This window comes from Phragmites australis, chromosome 15 (genome assembly GCF_958298935.1).
Source record: "Phragmites australis chromosome 15, lpPhrAust1.1, whole genome shotgun sequence".
Taxonomy (NCBI): domain Eukaryota; kingdom Viridiplantae; phylum Streptophyta; class Magnoliopsida; order Poales; family Poaceae; genus Phragmites; species Phragmites australis.
Window position 1 is genome coordinate 9,563,783 of NC_084935.1, and position 12,278 is coordinate 9,576,060.

Consider the following 12,278-nt stretch of genomic DNA (forward strand, 5'->3'; position numbering starts at 1 on the left):
TTCACTAATTTTGGAGTGTGATGAATTATTTATGAATTAATCTAGTTGCTACATATTTATACAATCTTGCATGTAACAATAACTATTTCATGAGTTTATATACTTTTATTTTATAAGTTTATGTATTTTTAAAAGACATAGTATCACATAAGAAGACTAACAAAATTGAGTTCATGATTTTTGATTAGCAAAGAGTAAACCATGCATTTAACTTAGTTTAGAAAATATATTTTTTCATAGAAAATAGTCAACTTTTTATGAGTATAAATAATTTTATCATATAGATCATGTTACAAGAAATCCACAAAATTTGTTTCACTTAATTTGAAGCTTAAATATATTAGTTATTGATTTTATAAAGTTGAGCTTTTTTTTTACTTCACTAAAATTTGAGAAACTGCTCGATAAATCACTAAAACCAAACGGTTACCGACAAAACCGAACGGTTACCAATAATACGAAAAATCAGAAAATACGCTCGATAAATCGCTAAATTCAAACCGATCGGTTACTGTCCGATCGATTCGATCCAAATTCTCATAGAATTTTAAATTTGATCGAATAAATTTTGAGCTACGCCGACCGTGATAATCACGACTTTTCGGTTACCATCGGGTTTCGATTTTCGTGTCCCAAACAGTTTAGTAAACCTTGAACCAAACACAACCTTAGGAAACGAACAAATGGTTCCTGCTGAAATTCTGGAGAGGAGAAATTGCGTTGAGCAAGAAGCTGCTGCTTGTGATAGCTTCGCAGCAGCCACTTCTCGATGCTGTTGACTCAGAGCTGAGACATGAAGCGAGCCGTCTCCACTCTCCGGAGTCGCCGCGCCGTCGGTTACTTCTGCACCACCACCTCCTCCTCCTCGCCTGCGGCAGCGTCGGAGGCGTGGGACGGGCGGTTCCGGCTGCACAAGCTGCGGGGGCAGCACCTGCTCACCAACCCGCGCGTCCTCGATGCCATCGCGCGCCGCGCCGCGCTCCGCCCGGGCGACGCCGTCCTCGAGGTCGGCCCCGGCACGGGTAACCTCACCGCGCGCCTCCTCGCCTCCCCCGCAGAGCGCATCGCCGCCGTCGAGATCGACCCGCGCATGGTCGAGGCCGTCACCGCCCGCGCCGCCGCCCTCGGCCTCGCGCACAAGCTCACGGTCCGTGGCCCCGCCTGCTCGCCACCCTTTCGACCAAACGCCTCAATAGGAAACACTTGCTGAAGACCAAATGACGATTCCTTATTTCCTCCTCCCTCCCGTTGGCAGGTGATCGAGGGCGACGCAGTGGAGGTCGAGTTCCCGGAGTTTGACGTCTGCGTGGCGAACATCCCCTACAGGATTTCGTCGCCGCTGATCGCCAAGCTGCTGTTCGGCCCCTACCAGTTCCGGACAGCGACGCTGCTGCTGCAGAAGGAGTTCGCGCGGCGGCTCGTGGCCGCGCCGGGCGACGGGGAGTACAACCGCCTGGCGGCTAACGTACGCCTGGTCGCCAACGTGAGGCTGCTCATGGACGTGAGCAAGAGGGACTTCGTGCCCATGCCCAGAGTGGACTCCTCCCTCGTCGAGATCCAGCCGAGGGCGATCGCGCCCGGGGTCGACCTCCACGAGTGGCTGGCGTTCACGCGCGTGTGCTTCGGGCAGAAGAACAAGACCCTCGGTGCCATCTTCAAGCAGAAGAGGATGGTCATGGAGCTGTTCAGCCGGCCCCGGAGAGCGGAGGAACACGAGGATGGCGCCGGTGACATCGGCCTTGGTGCACTCGATGACGATGTCAGCGATGAAGGCAATGATCGAAGCAGGGACGGAGCCGTTGATTTCAGCGCGGAAGAGGTCGGGGCGTTCAAGGAGAGGATCGCCGGAGCATTGGAGTCTGCCGAGCTAGCCGGCAAGAGGCCGTCGAAGCTGTCCAACGACGAGCTGCTGCGGTTGCTCCGGCTGTTCAACGAGCGGGGGGTGCGGTTCCAGTAGACCACACCTCGTGCGGTGAATGGTTTCACAGAGGTTTGTGTCGCCGAGGTCATGCCACGCCTGGTGGATGGCTGCGTTCACAGAATCGCAGCATTTTGGGGTGCTCCCGGAGTATCAACCTTATCCATGCTGTGTTCAATATACACCGTTTTGCTGAGGTGAACTTTGGCAACCTGATGGTATGCGTTTTTGTGATATCTGAAAGTAGCCCAATCACTCATCACCTAATATGCTTTCGGTAACGATAACTGACCATGACCAGATCATTGCATATGGACTGTTCCTAACATGTTTACCATACCATATGGATCAGATCATTACTAAAGGTGAGAGAGCGCGGCACAAGGCAAGTCCAGGCACCAGCAGAAGTTCGTCTCTCAATTGTTAATCAGAGAGTACAAAGAATCTAGAATCTGATTTCGACGCAACCATTTTTCGCGAAAAGAATGCTTTATGTACCAAGAAATCGAAACAGAAAGTACAGTGAGAATATAAGTGATTCATAAGTAACCTGAAAGTTCAAATTACGCCTTTGTCCCTTCCACGACGCATTTATAAATTCTAGGCACCACTGCAACAGCAAACTCATATAGACCATTAAAACGAAGAAAAAAATGATGCAAAGTTGAAGTCCAAGAGAAGCGTCGCAAACCAAACATGCAGAAAACATCTTTACAAAAATGGGAATTTTCAGATGCTCTAATGCCATCAGCTTCGCGAGAGGGCATGCATACCTAATAGATGGCTGGATAGACTGATGCAAGGTCATAACATCATGACTTTCTTATGCACAACATCATTGGAGCACAACCTAACTTAAATGTTAGACAGGCCTTTGGAAAATCAAACCTAAGAGTCTTTTCTAATATACTTCTGCAAACATGATCAAGATTGAAAACAATATTTCAAAACCTTACAATGTTTTCGTATCGGTTACATGCTACCATGGCATCGTGCCTTTATGGCACTTGATTATGGATAACCTCACTAAACTATCCCAAACATCTCTATATAAAGTGAAACATATAGCATGGTTAATTTACTTGATGGAAGATCAATAGCATGCTACTTCAGTTTTACATGCTTACTTGCTAAGCTGATCTTCCTAGACAATAGAATTCCATTGAACATTCTACCTGCAATTGCAAATCTAGATTCAATAGCTGACCAAAGAGTAAGAATACCTCCATGTTAGCACCATAAGCATCAGCCCCTGAGCAAAATTCTTATCCTTATCCTTATCCTTATCAAGGACCATCATCACAGCTCCAAATTTTCTCGAGTTGACACACACCAAATTATACAATTTTACACGCTAAAATGCTATCCACCTAACCATGGAAACATAGTAAGAGAAAGCGAAAAAGAAAGGGCGAAAAAGAGTGATAAGAAAGTTTAGTCCTATACCCTCCACAAACTCCTTATCACCTCATCCTGACGACGGCGAGGAGGGGAAGGCGTCCTTGACGGCGGAGGCGGCGGTGAGGTAGTTGAGCGTGTTGCGCAGCGTGTCCCGCTCCCTGCGCAGGCGCGCGGCGGTGTCCTCGAGCTCGAGCAGCGCCTGCTGCTCTCGCGGCGCGCCCTCGAAGGTATTGCCGACGTAGAAGGAGAAGGGCGTGGGGAAGAGTCCCCTGCGCAGGTCGCCCACCTCCTTCTCGGGCTTGCCGTTGAGGCGGTTGGCGATGCGTATGACGTCGCGCATGAGAGCCTCGACGTCGGCGGCGAGCGCCTCGGCGTCCTCCCCGGGGGCCGGGGGCCCGACAGGCGGGCGGTCCTCGAGCCACTGCACGGCGGCGACGATGTAGGGCTCGGTGCGCACGACGCGGGCGACGCGGAACCGCTGCTGGCCCTTGCAGATGAGGAAGAAGCGGTCGTCGGCGAGTCGCTCGTGCTTGACGACCTCGCCGACGCACCCCACCTCCGCGGCGCCCCCCGAGCCGGAGCCGGCGAAGACGACACCGAAGCGGAGGTCGGTCTGCAGCACCGTGTGCATCATGATGCGGTAGCGGAACTCGAAGATGTGCAGCGCGTGGGTCGCGTCCGGGAAGAGCACGAGCGGGAGCGGGAACAGCGGGAGCTCTACGAGCCCGTCGTCGGACTCCGGCGGGTAGGACTCCGGCAACGACGACCCGGGCCCGGACGCGCTCCCGCCGCCCCGACCCCGGCAGCCGCGGCGGGAGGTGCGGGCCGAAGCGGGGGCATGTAGGCGAGGTGCTCGACGGAATGCGCGCGAGGGGGAGGCGGCGGCGAGGCGTGGGTGGGGGGAGTGGAGGATTTGGGGGAGGAGAGCCATTAGGATTGGATCCTTTCCCTTCCCTTCCCCCAGCGGCCAAGGAAATGTTCCTGTGGATTTGGGGTGCTTTTGCCTCTCTGGTGGGTGATTTCTCGAGGGTTTTGGGTTTTTTTTCGCTTTTCATTGGGAGGAGGGGAGAGGCTGAATATTGTTGCGAGGAAGAAGGGGGTGGGGCCCGCAGGAAGGGAAATAAAAAATAATGATGCCGTGGAGCGGTCCACGTGGCGGGCTTATCCACCTGTTGCATGCACGTGGCGATGGGTGAGGCGTGGCGTGGCTCCCGTGGTGGAAGAAAAGAGATGAATTTATATACATATACTTTTTTAATATTTATAAAATTGCACAATTGTTTTAAAGATTTATAATAATAGGCTATTATTGTCCCTTCATCAGGCGAGAGTAATGTCTCGCACCATGAACGTGTGACATCTTGTGAGCTCATTCGGTCAGAAATAAAAATAGTGTGATGTGGCATGTCTCGTTCATTCATTAGGTGAGATCTTACTGTCGTCCGTTAAACGGGCGAGAACTTCCTCTTATATAGTGGTTGGGTGACAGCAAGGTGTCGCCCAATGAACGAGAGATATTTTGTTGTACTTTAATTCACTTTTTTTTTGGCAGAATAGGCGTCCATACATCAAAAAAAAATTCAATTCGTCCAGTACCATCAGATGTTTGGGATATTTTGGATACTTGGATTTGACGGAAACAGAAGGTTGAACATGATGATTTTACTGAGAGCTACGAAATACATGATGGCATATATGGTATACGATTATTCTAACTTAAACAAGTATCGCGTCTAAACCTAACATGTCTTAGGAAATGTAAGCAACATGATTACAACATCTGATCTACTGAGTGCAACGTGATTACTTTTTCTTCCTTATCGCTTCTGATCCTGCCTCATGTGCCCGACATTCCCTCTCGCGCTTCCTCTCCCTCTCCACCTCATAGGCCTCCACCATCATATGGTATACTCCTCCCTCATCTTTTGCTACTTCTCGTGAATGCGCTTGCATGTAGCCTCCCTCCTATCGTCGGCTTCCATCTCATGGAAGCATCTCCAAACGATGCGGTGCTCAGTGTGAAGGAGGAACACATCTGCTTTCGACTACTCAGCATCCAGCCACTAGAAAAAGTTACATAGTGGTGGCGACGACTACAAGGAAGACAAAAATATTAAGTGGCAAATCTTAGTTGTTTTTGTAGTAGTTTGACCAGAAGTTATTACCTGACAACGGGAGCCAATATTTGTGCTTCCTTGGGGTGGATCATACTCATAGTTGCGGCACATGAAGAACATCCTTCCGTAGATGTAGGAGAATACGGAGGACTTTATAACCCTACAAAGATCTCCACACCAGCATATGGACACTTCAATCCCATCAGACGTAGTAGTCGACATGTATTTCTTGGGAAAATGATCGAATGCTATTTTCATCGGAGTTGTGGAGGTTGAACCTAGTGGTTTAGTTCTACATGTGGCCTGAAAATCATCTATTTATACAGCGGATTCGTGTTGATGCATAGACTAAGTCCCCAAGAATTAGCCCTGGGAAAGCAATTAATTCTGCAGTAATGAGTGGTCATATCAACTGAAAATGCTACTTCTGAAAAGCCTACTTCTTAAAAAGCTACTTCTAAAAAGCCTACATTTGAGAAGGCTACTGATGAGAATGTTTATTTTGAAAATGCTAGGTCTGAAAAGGCTATGTTTAAAAATGGAGTACATGTTTACTAATGTGACCAATTATCACTGTTGGATATGTGCGGGTAACACATAATCATTGACGGTAATATTACATTCATGCGGATAGGAAAAGGCTCCTACTGGATGGACCGGGGATGTCCCCCCTTCGTTGACGTGCTGCTTCGTGCTCACTCTCTTCTAGTTGGCATAGGAGTGCTTCACACCTTTGTTGGTGTTCCTCACGTTGATGAAAAGACAAGTTTTATATGGCGCAATGAAAACAATTACACCACAGTAAAATGACATATGCTGCTATGACGCATCTATAAAAGGCTCATGTATCTATAAACTGAAGCCACAATAATCAATGGAGGCTATGGGTGAGGAAGAAGTGGGGCGGGGCAGCCGGTCATGAGATAGGAGGGATCGTTTGGTTTAACTGAGTACAAAGAGCATCTCTACAACTTCCCTTTGCAGGATAGAAGTGATTTTGGTCCTCCAAGGCACCTAAGGATTTACGAGCACCCGAATGAGTCCTGGACCAAGTGCTCTCATGGCTATGATTATGTCGTTCAGATGTATGATGGGAGCATTCATGGGGGTGTTGATTCTTCTGATGTCCTCTTGGTAGGATGAGAACTATATGACCATGACCATTCATATCCTTTTTTTCAAACATTATACATTGTGACCTTCATATTTATGCAGGACTCTGACGATGACCCCAACAACTTCCAATACGATGGTCGATTCTTATGTTCTATAGCATATCCAAGATTATATCCACCACCTATGAGACCAAATCTTCAACTTGCAGAGAGAGGTGGAGAATATGCCAAGTCCTCATGTAATACACATGGAGAACCCTTCTGTATGCATCGATCCATGGTGTACCTGCCCGTGCCACAATAGGGATGCTCCCCCTCCACCTCGTCCTCCTCTATCAGCGCAATACGGTGGTGGAGATTATTGGGACTCAGGAGCCTCCTCACAGTTCATTGTAAGTTAATACAATTAGAACCATTACCGGGATGGTGTTGTTATTTGTGCATCGTACCATCAATCTGTCTTTTTACATTCCCTAAGGTATGTTAGGCAAAACTCTGGTACACCACTATGGGTATCATACATGCCATTGTACGTTAGGTCGACATACTTATTATGATTGTTATGGAATGCTCTATTATGATGTGTTTATTATGATTGTTATAGAATGCTCGTGGTATGACTCTATGGTCGGAATAGAATCACAAAATAAAAATACGGTACATGAAAGATATTATGACACTGCCAATAACATAGTATCACGAAGGTAGTAGTATTACACCGACATTAATATAGCACAGTAACACCGACAATAACATAACACCATGAAGCTAACAATAATATAGTAACCTATAGGTTACGTCCCCTCTTGGGGATGACCCCCCAAGTCGCATCCGCCCTCGTGACCCTGCGCCTCTATTCTCTCATATAGTGCGATGAATACATGAGCGATTCTGATGGAACGATCGCCCATGCAGGCTGTCTGGCGGCGTGGTGGAGTGGCGTAGTCATCCAGGGAGGGTTGTGTCCCTATAAGTGGCGCTCTAGGTAGCTACGGCGCATCGAGCTCGTCACTCTGTACGAAGATGTATGGGTACCCAGGGACCTAAGTACCGTCCCTGATGAGCATCACCATGTAGCTACCATGCACCTCTACGTCCCTAAGATCGCCGATCTCTACACATGGAATAATGAAGAAAACATGTTAGCACCGATAAAGTGTGAAATATGTAACAATTGGTTATTCATTAAGCGAGTGACGTACCTGAGGCAGGGACATGAAAACTCAAAAGACCGAGGTCCGCGGAGGAAGGCTTTGTCAACCCACTACTAGTGTACAAGTGGTCACTAGCACCGGTTAAGGCTGGCCTCGACGCTGTGATGCCGTAGTGAGGGTCACCGGTGATGGAGAAAGAATGCCTAGCCCAGACACCACTATAGTTTGGGTCACCGCCCCCGGTGAAGGACTGCCTCCCCGAGGTGTCGCTGTAGTAGGGGTCAGAAGTTAGGGTGGAAGAAGGCCTCGATGGCTCAGCGATGAAGGTCGGACGTACCGGTGGGTGGGGGGGGGGGGGACCGGTGAACGTGGCCGAAGAGGAACCAACTCTTGTGGTCCTATCGCAACGTCCTAGGATGACCTGCAACAGAGCGACCTGATCACCTTATGCACCTGTTGATAGATCCGCCCAAACACCGCACTCACCTTGCCCCTAGGGACCTCAAGGCCACTATTGATCCGCACCAAGGCCGCTCCTGTCTTGACCCCAGCCTGGTATAGTATGTCCCTCTACAAACATAAGTTTCATTTTATTAGAGATTTTTTTGTACTTGGAATTGTAGTAAAAGACTAGTCACGTACTGCTCTACGTACCTCAAGCAAACGCGCCTGGTCCCTGTGCACCAGGTATGTGTCACGCACGTTTGGTATGTGCCATGGAGGCTTTGTAGGTGTGTACATGATCCTATTCCGTTGCACTTGTTGCACCATTTCACACAACGGTCGTCTTCTAATTCGTCCATGTCATTACGGAGCCTTGTCGTTCTGCATCGTCCCTTCTTCTGATTCATCTTCTCGGGATCGGGGATGAACACATAATCAGGCCCAGGATCCTTCATGAAAGAACCATACATCTCAAAACCATAGACTACTTGGTTCCATATGTTGAATAAAGCTTCCTTCTTAAGTAGTCAGAGACGTACATCCAAGTCTTCATCCCCCTCACAACACACGCTGCAATCACATGTGTAGGGCTTGTGCAGTAGCATTGACTTGTAGTAGCTGCAAACGCACATACCGTCGAAGAGGGTGCACTCTTCGATAACTCTCTCATGCTTGCCCCCTCCCCCCCCCCCTCCTTCCTTTGTCCCTGCAAAGGACTTCGTATATGTGTTGTACAGTTCTCATGTGTTTCACCGTTGCATCTTTGTCTTCTTTATCTTATCTTCCATATACTTGGTCATCATCGTCCCATAAATTAGACGAGTATCATTTAACGTCGAGTGTGCTATTGCATAACGCCCCCTGAAATACTTGCAGGTTCTTTGAAGTATGAACTCTACAATCCCCACCAACAACAAGCCCCTCACACCTTTCATCACCCAGTTGTACACATTTCATCTTGACACGGTACATGAACCAATACCAACTGCTGGTGTTCTCACTCTCCACAAATGCAAATGCCAATGGTAGCACTTGGTTGTTCCATCAACCCCTATAGCAGTCAACATCTATACATCTATCCCTTGTACACGCAGATAAGGAAAGTGTCGTCGATGCAGAGAATAGGGCCGACAATGCTCGAAAGCTTTGACACATGGTCATAATGTGAAGAAGCATTACTTCAGGACATACTTGCCAGGTTATGATAGCAATGTGTACTTATCAATATCATAATACGTCCATGGGTTCCTTCAAGCAATAGTCTGTAGTAAGTGAGAAAGATTGTTATATGATGCTTTGTAGGTCCCAAACCTCATCTCAATTGCCTTTATCTTCACCCTCAATTTCTTTTTATAGTTGATAGTGTACTTGTACTCCTTCTCAATTTGTCTGATTATAGATCCGGGTTCATAGTTCGTGCTGTTTTCAATCTAGGCGTACATCACATTGGTGACAAAGGCTGAGATGGTATTCCTGTGGCTAGGCTTAAGTTCGTCCAGCGTGCAAGTGTGGTCCACCACAATCAATACCTCCCAACCCACTTCCTCTTAAATTCGTGCACCCGCCACGGGCAACCCTCCTTCACGCACTTGATATCATATTCCTTATTACTTGACTTGACAACATAAAATTGCTATCAAAGCGATGTCACCCATTGAGTAACAACATCCTTCATGGCCAGACTGATAGGATATCTATCCACATCGATCACCTCATTTTGCATATACTCACAAGGCATCTGATTCTCCTCATGTCCTCATCATCCGACATATCATACTCAGGAGATTCATTAGCCTCAAGTTTGCCCCACTCCATCTGTTTAATTAAAGAAGGGATTTGTTCCCTCTCGTCTGCCTCACCAGTCAGATCATCCAATGAATGTGCAGCATTCGGATCGCCATCCTCATTATCCTCATCCTCATCATACTCTTGCTCATCACCCAACTCCTCCGTGTACCCCCACCCTGTATTTCCCCAGCTGCCTCCTTATTCTTCCATTGCACAAGCAACATAAGTGGATAACCTCTTCGCACAACATCCTGCAAGTATATCTTCCAAACTTGATCTTCCCTGAGTGGGTACACCTCCGAGTATACACCATCTCTTATACAGTTGCCCACAATGCTAATTGTCATCTCTTGAAACTCAGGGTCTATTTTTAAACCCCACATCAACTTGTCGTAGAAGTGTCCAACAATCTTCTGCATAGGTCTGAAGATACCCTTTCCCATTGACTCAAATACCAACAGTACTACCTCTTCTAGACCATATATATTTCATTATCCCTATAAAAAATCATAAACTACCACATATCTGATATAACTACCAACCATCGACATTAAACCCTAACATTGTTCCGACTGGACATAAAAAATACTTAAAATTACATCTACAATAATGCAACATTCAATACAAACATGGCTCAACAGTTAATCTACATTGCAATAAAATATCCCTAGGTCGCTACATCAAACATCTCTAAATCATACATCTACTACCTCAGTTATATCTACTATATGTCTAAATCCTACATCTAATACCTAACATATGTCTAAATACTATATCTAATTGCTAAAATATGCGCACAAATAGGATCTAATTGTTAAACTATGTCTAAACCTAAACCTAAATCTACATTCTAACATACGTCTACTGGCTATCCCACTAGGTTTATAAAAAAAATCCAAGATCTAACCTCTAACCTATGTCAAAACCGACTGCTAAAAAAATCAAAAAAATGTACCTTCTTCCTCCGCAGGGCTTCACCTCCAATTTCCCCACCCTTCTATCCCCTCTCCTCCTCTCCTCCCCCTCTCTCGGCTCAGCTAGATGCAAATGAGGCCACTGATGTTGGCCGAGGTGGCGCGGTATCATTTTATACCCAAAAGGTCTCGTCCAAACAGTGGGCGACATCTCTGCGAGAAAGATCTACCCATTCAACAGGCGAGAGCATGGTCTCACCCGCTCAACGGGTAAGACCCCTGATAACCACCATTTTTTATTTATAACCAGGGGGCCCACAAGATGCCGCCCGTTCATGGGGTAGCCTATTGTTGCAAATTTTTAAAATGTGCATGTAATTTTGCAAATATATATAGGTCTTAATTGGGTTGTTATGTAGCACGTTGTTGGGTCAGGTACGAAGCTTGGTTTGGCATAGGTGTTAGGGGGTTCTGCTTGGGCTGGCCTGCTGAGTATTGGGGTGGAGGGGAGCTAGTCTTACTTTGCTCTTTAGTTAGGATTTTATTTAGGCCTACTAATGGGTTGGGTTATTTTGGGTTTAATGGGTTGGGTCTAAATTTGGGCTCCTTTGGGTTGCGTTGAAATGGGTTCAACTAAAAATTAGGTTGGTTTGGTTCGGGTTACAGTTGGACATTAGCACATGAAATGGGTGGAAACCCGTGGGTTGAGACCGGGTTGAAAACTAGGGGTGGAACCCCTCCTCCCCATCCCACTCCTACCCCCATCACCTCACGTAGCCACTACCAACCTCTGGTGGCTAGATCCATCACCTCTGACCCTGTCCGCCACCAACAAGAAGACAACAAGGCCACCCTGGACCATGCTCCGACGTCACCAACTCCACCCCGCCGCCTCGCCCTTGCCCTTGCCCTTCTAGTCACGCTCACCCTCCCCACTCCCCGTCGATAATGTGTGGTGCGGCAATGGCAAGTCGGTGAAGACTCAAACGTGGAGGAGGTGTTTTTGTCTCCATGGATGCTGATGGAGTCAAATCATGTGTGCGAGATTTGCAGGCAGGAGTTCCACTGCAACTAGAACCTGTAGATGCACTAGTGATGACACAAGGTGATGTGGAACTTGCTAAAGTGGGAGGCCAAAGAGGTGGTGTGGAAGTGGGTGTTCGTGAGCCCAGAGCCGAATTGCCAGCACCACAACCCCTCCCAAGCTCTGCGCGATCTCATCGGCAACAAGAAGTATTTGCATTGCAAGAACAACAGCTAGCACTAGTGAACCTGTGCTCATTGCTCCAAGGCCTATGTTGTCCACTCGGACTACAAGGCCCACCTCCTAACCTGTGGCACCCATGGCCACTCCTGTGACTATGGCCGCATCTTCTCCCAGTAATTAATAGTAGGTTCATCATCCGACTAATATATTGTTGCATCTC

At 47.5% G+C, this 12,278-nt stretch overlaps 2 protein-coding genes across 4 annotated transcripts; one reads left to right on the forward strand and one right to left on the reverse strand.

Annotated features, from left to right (window-relative positions):
• Window positions 1-583: 583 nt before the first annotated feature.
• LOC133892675 (ribosomal RNA small subunit methyltransferase, mitochondrial-like) lies at window positions 584-2,155 on the forward strand. The gene is made up of 2 exons (XM_062333573.1): window positions 584-1,147; window positions 1,256-2,155. The coding sequence occupies exons 1-2, from the start codon at window positions 794-796 to the stop codon at window positions 1,955-1,957; spliced, it is 1,056 nt and encodes a 351-aa protein (XP_062189557.1). The 5' UTR covers window positions 584-793; the 3' UTR covers window positions 1,958-2,155.
• Window positions 2,156-2,388: 233 nt separating this feature from the next.
• LOC133892676 (uncharacterized) lies at window positions 2,389-4,407 on the reverse strand. Of its 3 annotated transcripts, none has more exons than XM_062333576.1 (2): window positions 3,365-4,407; window positions 2,389-2,528 (listed from the first exon to the last, which is right to left on the reverse strand). In XM_062333576.1, the coding sequence occupies exon 1, from the start codon at window positions 4,248-4,250 to the stop codon at window positions 3,387-3,389; it is 864 nt and encodes a 287-aa protein (XP_062189560.1). In that variant the 5' UTR covers window positions 4,251-4,407; the 3' UTR covers window positions 2,389-2,528; window positions 3,365-3,386. The 3 variants fall into 3 exon arrangements, with proteins under 3 accessions (XP_062189560.1, XP_062189559.1, XP_062189558.1); XM_062333575.1 differs by lacking the exon at window positions 2,389-2,528 and adding an exon at window positions 2,829-3,093; XM_062333574.1 differs by lacking the exon at window positions 2,389-2,528 and adding an exon at window positions 3,172-3,288.
• Window positions 4,408-12,278: the final 7,871 nt, after the last annotated feature.

What these genes read in the sequence shown, in the direction of transcription:
- LOC133892675 (XM_062333573.1), top strand. Translation starts at nt 794, where the DNA reads ATGAAGCGAGCCGTCTCCACTCTCCGGAGTCGCCGCGCCGTCGGTTAC. An exon ending in GCCTCGCGCACAAGCTCACG is followed by an intron (nt 1,148 to 1,255) that starts GTCCGTGGCCCC and finishes TCCCGTTGGCAG; the next exon opens with GTGATCGAGGGCGACGCAGT.
- LOC133892676 (XM_062333576.1), bottom strand. Translation starts at nt 4,250, where the DNA reads ATGGCTCTCCTCCCCCAAATCCTCCACTCCCCCCACCCACGCCTCGCC.